The sequence below is a fragment of the Anolis sagrei genome, chromosome 2 (genome assembly GCF_037176765.1).
Source record: "Anolis sagrei isolate rAnoSag1 chromosome 2, rAnoSag1.mat, whole genome shotgun sequence".
NCBI classification, from domain to species: Eukaryota; Metazoa; Chordata; class Lepidosauria; order Squamata; family Dactyloidae; genus Anolis; species Anolis sagrei.
In genome coordinates this window covers 37,931,111-37,944,372 of record NC_090022.1, presented here as the reverse complement: position 1 = coordinate 37,944,372, position 13,262 = coordinate 37,931,111, and the positions used below count along the sequence as shown (strand labels likewise).

The window sequence follows — 13,262 nt, the reverse complement described above, 5'->3', positions numbered from 1 at the left end:
TATTTCTGCTGAGGAACAAAAAGCCCTTTTTCCTCATTGGGAGGAGCTCTTTGTTGAATATTGTCAAAATAGAACAAAAAAGGAAGATAGATGTAAGTGTGCATATATGAGGCAGGTCCATAATGGAAAGGGGAGACACACTGATTTCTAGACACTCAGTGTCAGAAAGACAGAAATTGATCGTAGTTATATTTATTTCTTTTCAATAAGGACCAAAAGCTTAATTTTTGTTAATGTCTGCTAAAAAACAAATGAAATAATAATTGAAGAAATATCTTTGAGTCATACACCTTCACAGCAATTAATGCCTTTTGTTCAGTTCCTGATTTACAAGGTATAGTACCATTTTAAACTAAATTCTCAGACTCTTTGTGAGACAAGACAATTGTAAAATGTAAAATTGTAAAATGTAGCCTATCAATAATGTCTGCATTTCCGAAGTGCCTCGGGCAAAGAAAACTATTTTCAATTCATGACTAGCAGCACCTTCACAGTTTATCCTCACTCTGAATTTTCAATGGAAGTGATTGCACCTATTCTGAGAGAATAATTACAGTATGTAACAAAATTTGAAAAAGTTCCTGTTCCTGGTTTGAATGTGTCATTTCTGTTTAATTGTGCAGTAGTTACTTTGAAAGTAGTTGTTATACTCCAGAAATTTCATTTTTGTGCTGCCACAAACTATGTTGAATTGGTTGAGACTAGATGAGATATTCCATGGAAACCTTTAGCAAAACGTGCTGCTGTATGTCCCACAAAAACAAAGTTTTTACGGTTTAATAAACTTTTCCCATGTTTTTATGATAGAACCAATTAGGAAATGACATTGATAACCCGGGAATAATAATAATAATAATAATAATAATAATAATAATAATAATAATAACAACAACAACAACAACAACAACGACAACAACTTTAAAATCATGTTGCATAGTGTTATTTCAGAAAGTTAAAGGCTGGCTTTCCGATGCACTACATGAACACCACAGCTAGGGATTTTGGGGCAACTCAGTAGAAGATAGAGTGACAGGGAATAGCAGATTTAATGAGAGATTAAGTATGTGTTTGGCAGTCATACCCATGGTCTTATCAGTGACACTTGTCCTGGTTGACTCTGGTCTGACTGCTGTGCATTGCAGAGCTTAACACTTGTGCAGGGTGCAGCAAATGTTATGGTTATATGTAGCCCAGCATCAATAGACCCTATTGTAAACTGGAGAAGAATTTTAAAAATCGCTAACAGCTGATTCATCTGGCATTATTCTTCCCAGTGTCTGTGATCAGTTGAAGCTCTGACTATGCAAGAGATATTTATTTTTCTAAAAATAGATTTTGGATTTGTTTTTAGGTTATAAGTTTGCAATTATATTTGTGGTTATTTTCTTTCCTTATTAGTTTGGTTTAACCTCATTATATCCTAACCTCTACGTGGGCATTTACCTGTGTGAGTGTATTCAGTTGTAATGGCCACTCTTAACCATCAATTTTCTTCCCCCACAGAGGACATCATTCCATCTGAGAGCAGCTCTTTGTCTGATACAACAACATTTGACGATGGTAGGTGTCTCTTGCTTTTCAACTCAACTTCATACTGTAAAATTGTGTGCAGTGGGCCTCATTGTGTTCTCCAGGCAGTCGCCCAAGACTAGAAGTGAATGTATATATTGTGCAAAGTGGTGCCTTACAAGAAGCCAAGCTTTCTAGTAAAAACGAGTTCCCAACAGTTGAACCCATGGAGCAAATGGATCCTAGGATCATTTATCTGAAGAAAAATCTCCCATAACATCCTTTCCTTACAACCAGTTGTGTCACTCCCAAAAAAGTTTTCTTTAGAGTTTGAAGGCCCTCTTAAACTATGTGGAATAAAACTTCATAGACTACAACTTGTAGTAGGAAGGGAAGGGATATGTTATTTCTGAGCACCTCTTTGAATTAACTTTTTTCAAAATTCAAGAATCAAAAGAGTTAACACTGGAGTATATGATATGTCTTATACTGTTGGATATTAATAATAGTTGTAGTAGTGTAGTAGTTTCTTGCCTGCTTCTCTCCCGGTGGATCATATTAAATAGCAACGTAATAAAATGCAACATGAGGCATCAGTTAAAAACACATAACACATAAAACAGTTGAAATATGGAAAGCCCTTTCATTTTTGGTGCAAGAGGAATCTTTTTACCACACCTTTGTTAAAGTATAATAGAGCTAGATGTAGCTCATAAATTCCATTTCTAGTACAAATAAAACAAGCATATAGTAATTAGAGTGAAACTTGGATTAGTTTGGCCTGATTTCCACTGATGCTTTTTAATAGTGTCCTTGCCCCTGCCCCACTATGTTTTATTAATCTTTATAAGATTAGTCAGAGGATGACTAACCTGAATCTCCAAGAAAAATAGTTAAAATCCAGCAGTGAGCAAAGTGTTTGTTTGGGCTCAAATTATCTTGGGTCAGAGCATTAAGTACAATGTTCAGATTCAAGAGGGTCAGTGGAAAATTAGGAACAAAAACTCAGATCTAACTCACAGAACCAGAACTACTTGTTGGTTCTGGACAGGTGTAAAGACTCTGTATGAAGGATTCAGAACAAGACATGGAGTCTTCCAGATATTCTATATTCCACAACCCTTCAAATGAATGTTGGGTTTAATGCTAAAGAAGGATTTGAGGGTCTGGAATAGTAGTTTACATCATTGATTCACTAAATAATGGCCAGCATTCTGTTAGTTAATTTCAATTACCACACACTCACTCATTCATTCAATCAATAAATTCACTGGTCAGTCAACACATACATAGCTACTACTTTTTTGACAGGTCTCCTGTAGTCAGGACTAACAAGAAAATTTAAGACATTGTTAGATTTACAAACCCCATCAATATTCATCTACTGGAAATCATAGGAGTTGTGGCATGGCAGCATCCAATGACATGAGGTCTAGTCACTGGTCTAGGGACATTTCCTCCTCCACCTGTCATTTGAAAGCACATGGTGAAACAGGAAGGCAATGCTTTATGTGCATTATTAGATTAGTGAGTAGGACCTGGGCAGCTGCTGAATCTCACTGAAGTTGGTTCTTCCCTTCCATTAATCACACACATAATTTGGCCCAATTGCCATTACAAAGAATCTAAACTCAGTATTTTTCAAGCTTAACCGCTTCATCATGTACTGAAGGCAGGCATGAAGGGAGGCAGTAATAGGCAAAACCCAAAAATTTCACTGATATTTTTTATTATTTGTATATATTCTATACTGCAAAAATGAGATCATTCGGGTTCCTCTGCTATCACCATTTTCACTTTATCTTGCGAATTTGAAGCTTTGAACAGTTATAGAAAGTGAATATTATTTTAATTCTGAACTAAATTTTGATTTAAGTCCCTCTGTGACTGCCCCCCCCCCCCCAAACCCTGCTAATTCAGTAAAAGGAAGAGTGCTGACTTGCTAATACAGTTACTTATGAGAGATATAAGTCACCACTTAACACATTTGCAAATAATCATTTATTTCTTTTTAGGATTCCCAAGATTTATTTAATTGCTGTAATGGCATCTGGGTTGGGTATTTCCTGCAAGCTAACAATGGGCTGGGTTTAGCCGCATACACCTTCAGCTAGTCATTAGCCTTCAGGAAACGCCCTCCTCCCCTCCCTTCCCATTATCTAATTATTACTGTACTGAAGCATAAATGTTCAACTTTTATATTCATGCACCTACAATGTCAAGTATCCCTTAATTTTGATCTGGCAACCACTTTTCTGATTGGTCAGCTCAAAGAGCAAGGCTTCTGTATCTAGCAGTATTGGAATGAATCAGATACCTTATCTGCACTGGCTTTTGATTCAACCAAACTACTGCACATACTTATGAATAAGTTTAGAAATTTGAGGCAGAAAATAGATAAAAAAAACTGAATTGATGTATCCATAAGCTAATGCAAATACTGTATCATAACCTTTTTATCAAAAAAATGAGCTATTCCTTCTCTGAGTCAAGTGGTAAAGGTGATATCTTAGTCTGTCGTTGGAAAAGCTAAAATAATCACAGATCCTTTCTTGTTGTTGTTGTTGTTGTTGTTGTTGTTACTACTACTACTACTACTACTGTATTTATTTATACCCTGCTTTATCTCCTTCAAAGGGGACTCAAAGCAGCTAGTGGTGCTGTTCTGGGTTTTTTTTTTAATGTCTGAGTGGAAAAATGGCAGTGACCAGGAGAGGTTGGTTCCCTAGGCAGTGTTTGCACTTTCTCCTCTTCATGAAATGGCCTTCATCTTATCCATGGGTTATATTGAACTCACTTGCACTCGCTTGGGGGCATTTATTGTTATCACAACCTCTGTACTGCCAGGTTTGGAAATATTACATAATCCTTCAACCAGCACGGCATCAAATTATGTTTTCAGGACACCTAACATTGCAAGGCCAAATAGCAAATGGAACAGAAGATAGATATAAACAGCCAAAGGATAAATACAGATAAATAAATTCAGTGATTCCAGCCCTGAAACCCTTCAACAACACGTTAAATACAGAAGGATTACATTTGTAAAAAAAAACCTGTGCCTTGAAGATGTTATCCTCCTCCATTTTTACATTAATCTGCTATTGGGGTCCAACAGACTCCTTGGAAAGTGTATTTTAGAAAGGCAAAATACAGCCTGGGGACTACATATAGCCTTTCAAGACTCTTGTTGCAATCCTTGCTCTCTTCAGGCTCCTTAGACCACCTCTTTTATGGCTAACCTCTCCTGGAAGTCATAATTGAAACTTTATTTGGGGCTCTGTGCTGTTTAACATTTTTTAAAAATCCCCATTTTATAAAACCAGAAATGGACTTCCATCTATATCTGTTTAGTTGTTGTTTGGTGATAGCACACTAGCTTTCAAAATGTTCACAAAAGAGTTAGAGAAAGCAAAACAGAAACCAAAGGAGATCTAGACACAGTAAATAATGAAAGGGTTCCAATGTATCTTAATAACAGGGTTCACCTTTCCACTAAGCAGACTAAGGCTGCAGATGCTGGGGTTGTATGGAGAAGCAATGGCTCCTGACCTTTACTTTCATGTGGGTGGATAGAGCTCTGCGTTTTGGGCAACATTCCCTGAAATTCTTAGGTAGCTATCCTCATGTGGAAGGCTCTGTTCTGTCATCACTTTTAAAGTAAGGTTCACCTCTTGGATTAGTTGACTTCTGTAGGCCATGGAGGCTGGTGATTCCAGTGTGAACAATGAATCCACTCCAGGGCTCTGCCATGAGACAATGACTCGACTCTTGGGTTTTCATCCCAACTTTAGAAAAAGTATCCAAGGTGCTGGATCCATTTTAGGAGTTAAATCCTGTGCTTTGGATAGCCTCTTTAAAGTTCAAACTCAAACTTGGAGTGGTTTCACTGGCTCAATGACTGGAGATTTCCAACCATTAGTGTCTGTAGGTGTAATGTGGGGAAGGTCTTTGGGTTTGTGTGTTCTTATCATTCAGCTCAGGAAGTAAAATATCTTCAGCTAGCTCTATCTAGTAGGGTTGTAAAGTTTTCCCTCCCCCAAAGAAGAATCTTATAAATGAGAAACCAGTGCTGAACATTTATACGTATTATGTAGATTTCAGGCATGATTTTTTATTATACTTCCAGTTACAAGGAACTCTGTAGTTATTCTGCCTTCTCTTCTTGATATATTGTTTAAGACAAAATTGCCGTAGTAATAAAACCTCGGAAGCGTTACCAGTGGAGGACCACACCATGCAAAGCACATCTCCTATAAAATTCTCTTTCTCTTTTAACTATTATTATTCATAAAATCATGTGCATAAAGAAGAGTATAAATATAATAATAATAATAATAATAATAATAATAATAATGAGTTCAAGCTGAAGTTAGTTATTTTTTTCTTAAGACATATACTCCAGATCAGTAGGAGGATTCTAGCCCTTCGCTCTGATTGCTCTGCTTCTCACAGCTGTTGTTCTTTTTGTAAAAAGAATTAAAATACAACTGTTTGAGAATAAGCAGAACCAACTGCTTTCCATGAGCCATTTGCTTTCAATCTCCTACAGTCCCAGCCAGGCATCCAAGGAAATGCAAACCTTAACCCCGTCTTTCACATGGCTTGCTTTCTAGCTTGCTTTTTCTTGCCCTTTACATCTAAATGCACATCTGAATGCAAACATGCTACATTAAACATGCTAATGTTTTGCTCAGTCCTAGAAAGGTTCTACATAATCTATGTTATCTTGGTTCTGTCTGGCTTCAGGAATGCCAGAGTAGATCCAAAAGACTTATTTATGAGCAGTTGGTAGCTTTAAGACTAAGGAATTCAAGAATCTGTTCTGTAGGAATCAGAGAGGCCTTCTTTTGGGAGATGAAATAGTTTACTTAAAATCAATGGTGGCTTGCAGGGAGGCCTTCACAACATTTTGGGGGTTTCTCCATAAGCTGCCACTGTTTAAAACAGGAATTGCTAAATATAAAAACCACTTAGTTATTTAAAAAGAAATATTTTACGTAAACTTAGTTGCTAAATCTCTGAAGAAGATTAATGAGATTTTTAACACCTGGATTATTGTGATTTTATATTAATGCCTGTCCTTTATATCATTGTCTGATTCCTTAAAAGATAAGGAATCAGACCGTGTTTTGCTGTTGTAGTTCTGTATGCAAGTAATGCATTGCTTGGCTCTTTAGTATGGACATTTGCTGACAATATAGTATGCCAGTATACATTTACAGAGTAGTGACACTGCTGTGTTTGCCTTGATAAGATCTTAAGAATATAATTTAGGATAAACAGACCACATATGCTGCCTGTTTGCTACCGAGCCCAGTTCAAAGTGCTGGCTTTAGCCTATAAAGCCTTAAACAGTTCCGGCCCAGTTTACTTGTCCAAACACATCTCCCTTTATGAACCATCTAGGAGATTAAGATCTGGGGAGGCCCTGCTCTTGTTCCCACCTCCCTCACATGTGCAGTTGGTAGGGATGAGAGACAGGACCTTCTCGGTGGTGGCCCCTCAGCTTTGGAACTCCCTCCCCAGTGAAATTAGATCAGCGCCATCCCTCTTGGCCTTCAGAAAAAGCAAAGACATGGCTGTGGGACTAAGCCTTGGGTTAGTAAGCAATGCAAGAAATGAATAAGGATTATGTGCAATTGACACTTGGAATGGCCTCGGATTACAATTTTTGATTATGTGATTTTAATGTTTATATTAATATGTTTTAATACTGTGTCTTAATGTCTAAATGTTGCTTATGTTTTATGGTTTAATATGGTTTTAATAGTTTAATTCACAATTATATGTTATTGTTTGATTTTATGTTTTGGTTTTTCATGTAAGTTGGCATTACATTTTGCCATGACTATGCCGGAAACTACTTTGAGTCCTTGCAGGGGGTGAGAAAAGCAGTATACAAAAACAGTAAATAAATACAGATGGTACGATAACAGAATTCATGGGAACACTTAAAACATTTAATTGTGTAATTCTCTGTTATTTTTATTAAAAATTCTTATGCAGACCGTGAAACATGTATTTTCCTTGTGATTTTTTAACTATTCTGTATATCCAAAAGCTTCATAACAAGTGACCTTTCATGGTTAAGTTAGCTTGAAGTGACAAGCTCACTTAACTCAGTTTTCACAAAGATGTACTCCTACTATCTTCCAAGACAAAACTGTGTTTTCTTTAAATAGGCAATGATTCCCTCACTGTGCCAGGCCAAAGAATAAACTCTGTGCCACTTTCTCCAAAAACTCCACCACCCAAATCCCTTGGGATAGAGAGACTGCATCTCAGGAAGTCTTCCATGAATGAGCAGCTCTTGGAATCCAGGCACTCCAGGTACACAACATTTGACATTGCCAAGAAATGCATTCACTGTGTTCCTGTTTGCTTGGCTTTGCTTTTAAGAGTTATGTCCTCTGTTGTCCAATTTAAAGTGCTCTGTTTTTAATGTGGCTATTATTTATTTACAGGCAGTTCCAAAGTTACAAACAAGATAGGTTCTGTAGGTTTGTTTTTAAGTTGAATTTGTATGTAAGTCAGATCAAGTACATTTTTTAAGTGTAACTCCTGTCAAAATTGCATCTTTTTTAGTTTTGGATAGCATAGGGAGGGTTAAAACCCCTGTGGTGTTTGTTTTGCTGTCTGTTCCTCTATTCAGAAGATTTTGCCTCACTTTCCGTCTCTGTGATAATTGGATTTTGAAAAATTGGGCTTGTTGTGGAAACAAGGATTGGTGAGAAAGCTTCAGTGGAGACACCTTTTCCCCATGGCAACTCTTTTGAATTTCCCTTCCAAGGGGTAGATTTCTCTCATTTCCTGTTGTCTCACCCCTGTTCTTGACTATGAGTCATTTGTAAGTCAGATGCTTGTAACTCGGGAATTGCCTGCAATGATAGTAGTTTCTGCTACAGGAAAAAGCATGCGAGTGACTTGTGATACATTTATATCATTTCTGTTTATAGAGTAGTTTCTTGTCTCTTAGCTTTCACTTGAGAATTGGATGCAAATGTTTATAATATTACTATGGAGCTTCCTTAGTTGATTACTTCGTTGGAGGGGGAAAAAAAGAAGAGAATTAAAACAAAGGTGACATGATTTGTGGGTCTAGAGAAAAAAAGTTCAAAATTCTTGATTCTGGGCAATATGCAAAGTGTCTCCATCCACATTATTTTCACTTTCCCTTCTCACTTCAATCTGTAATGTCTCCTGGAAAGATGCTGCAGAAAAAGTTACTGTCTTACCGAACAGCTCCTGAAGAAATAAAGGAGCTGCATGCAAACAATATATATGTGAATTCACTTAAGCACCGCTGAGAACCACTTTTCAATGGTCATCATCGTTTGGGAGATGCCGTTTTCACATTTTGCATTGCATGAAACTATAATACAGTAGAGTCTTGCTTATCCAACCTTCGGTCATCCAACATTCTGTAATATCCAATGCAGTTTACCTCCTACACGGATCCACAGCTGTTTCAATACATTGTGATGTTTTGGTGCTAAATTCGTAAATGCAGTAATTCCTACATAACATTACCGTGTATTGAACTGCTTTTTCTGTTGACTCGTTGTCTTAATTTGGAAACTTGTTCACTTGTTGGCTTAATTTGGAAAAAACGTAACGTAATTTGATGTTTAATAGGCTTTTCCTCCATCCGTTCTTATTATCCAACGTTCTGCTGGCCCATTTATGCTGGATAAGCAATACTCAACATCTATGTTTAATACTATTTTGTGAACTTTCACTGTCATTCCAAAAAAAGGTCCAATACTGCGTTAATCCTAATTAATTTCCCCTTTCTTTTGTCTTTTGGAGTTTTCCTCCTTTTAGTTCTCAGTTTAATAGCTCTTCCATTAACTAAGTAGTGTGTTGTTCTCCTTTATGAAATTTGTATAACTGGTTCTTGCTTATTACAATCTACTCTTGCATTCTACAAAACCTGCACTTCCAGGGTATAGGCAAATAATGCCAACTGCTTTGCATCTTATTGGGGACATTGGAATTCTGACCTCATTCCTGTATTTATAATCGCAGAGATCCATTGTCAACACATAGCAGTCCATACCGCACTGTAGAAAGACAGTCGCATGGTGGAAGAAGTATGCCCACAACGCCAGTTCTCACACGGAATGCATACAGTAGCACGCATTTAAGGTACATTGATTTCCTTCTTTCTACCTGCAAATGCCAAAGTGTTTTGCCCTATGTTTTCTGAGTGTTGGGGGGACTCTTCCAAATTTTCTAGATTCCTTTGTATATTTTACTTGGTGTGTGTGTCTGGAGCATTAGCCAGGCAATATTGTCCCCTAACCCTAAAGGGTAGAATGAGTGAGTTCAATAGAAAAATATGAGAACCTCTTAGAGATGTTTTGAGATATTTTTATGTTTTGAGTCTATTTGGGTTTATGGCTTATGTGAGTTACATCTTGCCTATGCTATTGTAAATAATCAGTTACAGTTTTTTTTCAGTGACGTGTAAACATACTTCATTCTTTTGTACTTAGCTTTATTTTATCCATCAAACTTCCTTGCTGATGACATATATGACCATAGAAAAATTAACAGCACTTTGTTCTTACATTATTTACATTAACTAATTACTTTGAAAAGGACTTTAGTAGCTAGATGTTACTGATATCACTGGGCCGACTATCTAAAGCAGCGTTTCTCAACCTGGGGGTCGGGACACCTGGAAGGGTCGCCAGGGGGTGTCAGAAGGGTCACCAATGACCATCTGTTGGTCATGGGGGTTCTGTGTGGGAAGTTTGGCCCAATTCTATCATTCATGGGGTTCAGAATTCTCTTTGATTGTAGGTGAATTATAAATCCCAGCAACTACAACTCCCAAATGTCAAGCTCTATTCTCCCCCAAACTCCACCAGTGTTCACATTTGGGCATATTGAGTATTCATGCCAAGTTTTGTCCACATCCATTATTGTTTGAGTCCATAGTGCTCTCTGGATGTAGGTGAACTACAACTCCATAACTCAAGGTCAATGCCCACTTAACCCTTCTAGTATTTTCTGTTGGTCATGGGAGTTCTGTGTGCCAAGTTTGGTTCAATTCCATTGTTGGTGGAGTTCAGAATGCTCTTTGATTCTAGGTTAACTATAAATCCCAGCAACTACAACTCCCAAATGACAAAAGCAATTCCCCCCAACCCCACCAGTATTCAAATTTGGGCATAATGAGTATATGTGCCAAATTTGGTCCAGTGAATAAAAATACATCCTGCATATATTTACATTGCAATTCACAACAGTAGCAAAATGACAGTTATGAAGAAGCAACAAAAATAATGTTATGGTTGGGGGTCACCATAACATGAAGAAGTGTTTTAAGGGGTCGCAACATTCGAAAGGTTGAGAAACACTGATCTAAAGGTCTACCAATATTAACAGGTCTTGATTCCCTTGAGAATAAAGATCATAACTGTGCATTGTCCCAGCTTTTTTAATCTTTCTAGAATATCCAATATTTATTTCTTTATAGTTTTAATGTGGCCTTCCTTTGGTAGTTTTGGACTGCAGTTATTATCAGTCAAAGCCAGCATGGCCAGTGAAGAAGGCTAGTTAATGTCCCACTCCAAAACATATGGAGGTCATCTGGTTGAAGAACATGTTGTAGAGGGTGATGGAATGCTGTAAATTAGACTTAATATAGACCATATTGAAAACTTTATTTTTCCAAAACAGGAACTTCTAGCACCTGATCTTATTCATTCACATGCATTGTTTTTTAAAATATACATATACACTTATTATTTGCAAATGTAAGGCTATAACAGCTTTTAGGTTTTTCTGTTTCTTCTCCGGCCACAACATCCGCCCCCCTCCAAAAAAAGCACCTTCTGCCAAATGAAAAGTTGGCTTGAGCCCCCTTTTGGAATGCATTCTCTGTGGAAAGAAAGCAAGAAGTTGGTGAAACATTGGCAGTCGTTTGCACTGTGATTAAAGCTCGGCTCTTTTTGAAAAGTACCTAGCTCAAACATTTCTGCAGAAAGCTCAGTGCTGACATTCAGCGTTATTTTTCATGTCAAATTCACGGATTTGATATAAACCCTGAGGAATATCCGTCTTGTAGTTGTTTGTCTCTAGATGGATCATGTCAGCTTTTGATGCCTTTTCTTTGCCTTTGAAAGCCCATCACAACATTATATATAAGAAGCATGTTCTTTAGTTCAATAGTTCATGTGGGTGGGAATACTTTATTTCCCATTTTTGGATCTCAACTGATCATTCACATTCCCTGATAGTGGGTTGCCTCCTCTCTCCTCTCCTCTCTAGTATGCAGAAGCAGTCTTTGCTGAGATTGCCGAAGGACTGGAGAAGAGCCCCTTTATCCAGTCCAAAAGAAAGAGATGCACACACATAAGTAACTTATTTGTAAATAGGACATTAACAGAGTGCCACCCACCATTTTCTTTAAAAAATATATATCCAATTGCATGTATACACACTGGTTTATTTTGGTGCATTGCAGAGTATGGGTCTTACTACATTTGGATGTTCTTTAACATTCTATTCCTTTCTGGATTTCCTTTGGATAAATGCTAAGGAAGAAGATGCCACAGTGTCTATTGCAACAATTGATGTTGTGGCTTTTTAAGACTTGTTTTTTCTACTGTCACTTGAGCTTAATGGATTGCAACCCACTTCCTCAAAAACCTGGAGTAAATTTAGAGATTCATGATATTCAATGCACATGGTTGGTTGGGGAAGGAGGTCGCCATGATATGGCCATAAGTATTCTCCTTTATTGGTGAATTGTTCTTAGGGTTTTTTTTTCTTATTTAAACCTTACATCTACATTGTCTGAAAGGCAAAATTATCTATTCAATACTGCCCTTGTATATAACTGTCTGCCAAACTTGTAGCAAACACACATTTCTCCTCTTCTAGGCCAGACCGGTCCCCTCAACACAGCAGACAGCGGAGTGGCAGCTTAGAGTCCCAGACGAATGCCTTGTCTGAGTTGGCCAGTGAAAAGACAGTGTTCACCATTTCAAATTCCCAAAGAAGCAGTAGTACAGAGATCCTAGATGATGGGTCATCCTACACCAGCCAGTCAAGTGCGGAATACTATTGTGTGACCCCAAATTCAGGCCCCTATTATACCACCCAGACTCTTGACAACCGGACAAGGAACAGGAGACGATCCAAGAAACAGAGCATTTCTGCTTCCAATTCAGGAAGTATGCCAAATTTAGCCCAAAAGGATATCCGTAATGGTGGTGTCTACCAAAAATCTCAAGGACAACCATCGACCAATTGCTACATTACTGGCTATGCCCCTTACTTGGAGTGTGATGTGTACTACAATGGGGGCTATGTGTATGAGAATGGCACAGAGGGACAGTACACTGTCAACCCTTCTTACCGTTCATCAGCACACTATGGATATGAGCGCCGCTATCGGGAGTTCAGGTCTTTTCATGAAGATGAGATGGAAAGGGTTCCACACAACCCATACGCCACCCTGCGCCTGCCACGGAAGCCATCTGTGAAAGCAGAGAGCATCTCCAAAAACATTCACAAGGCCTTAGTCGCTGGGCATCTTCGTGACTGGTACCAGCGTGCCTCAGGGCAGAAGGACCACGGCCTTGGCCTGCAGGCAGGCTTTGACACTGACAGAGGGTCACAGAGGAGCCTGGGCTTTGCTGGACTACAAGTACCATGTTGTCAAAGCAGTCGTGCTTCATCTTTCTCTTCAGGTAACTATTGGTTGGTTTGCCAGTTCTCTATGGGATTGAAGT

General features: G+C 38.1%; 1 protein-coding gene across 2 annotated transcripts in view; it reads left to right on the top strand.

Moving 5' to 3' along the window:
- Positions 1-13,262, top strand: part of FRMD4B (FERM domain containing 4B) — a 260,670-nt gene that overhangs the window by 237,996 nt on the left and 9,412 nt on the right. For both annotated transcript variants that reach the window (XM_067463466.1, XM_060766383.2), the window contains 4 exons: positions 1,504-1,560; positions 7,695-7,842; positions 9,541-9,660; positions 12,409-13,220. In XM_067463466.1, the coding sequence (XP_067319567.1) occupies positions 1,504-1,560; positions 7,695-7,842; positions 9,541-9,660; positions 12,409-13,220 (1,137 nt within the window). The remainder of the gene's footprint in view (positions 1-1,503; positions 1,561-7,694; positions 7,843-9,540; positions 9,661-12,408; positions 13,221-13,262) is intronic.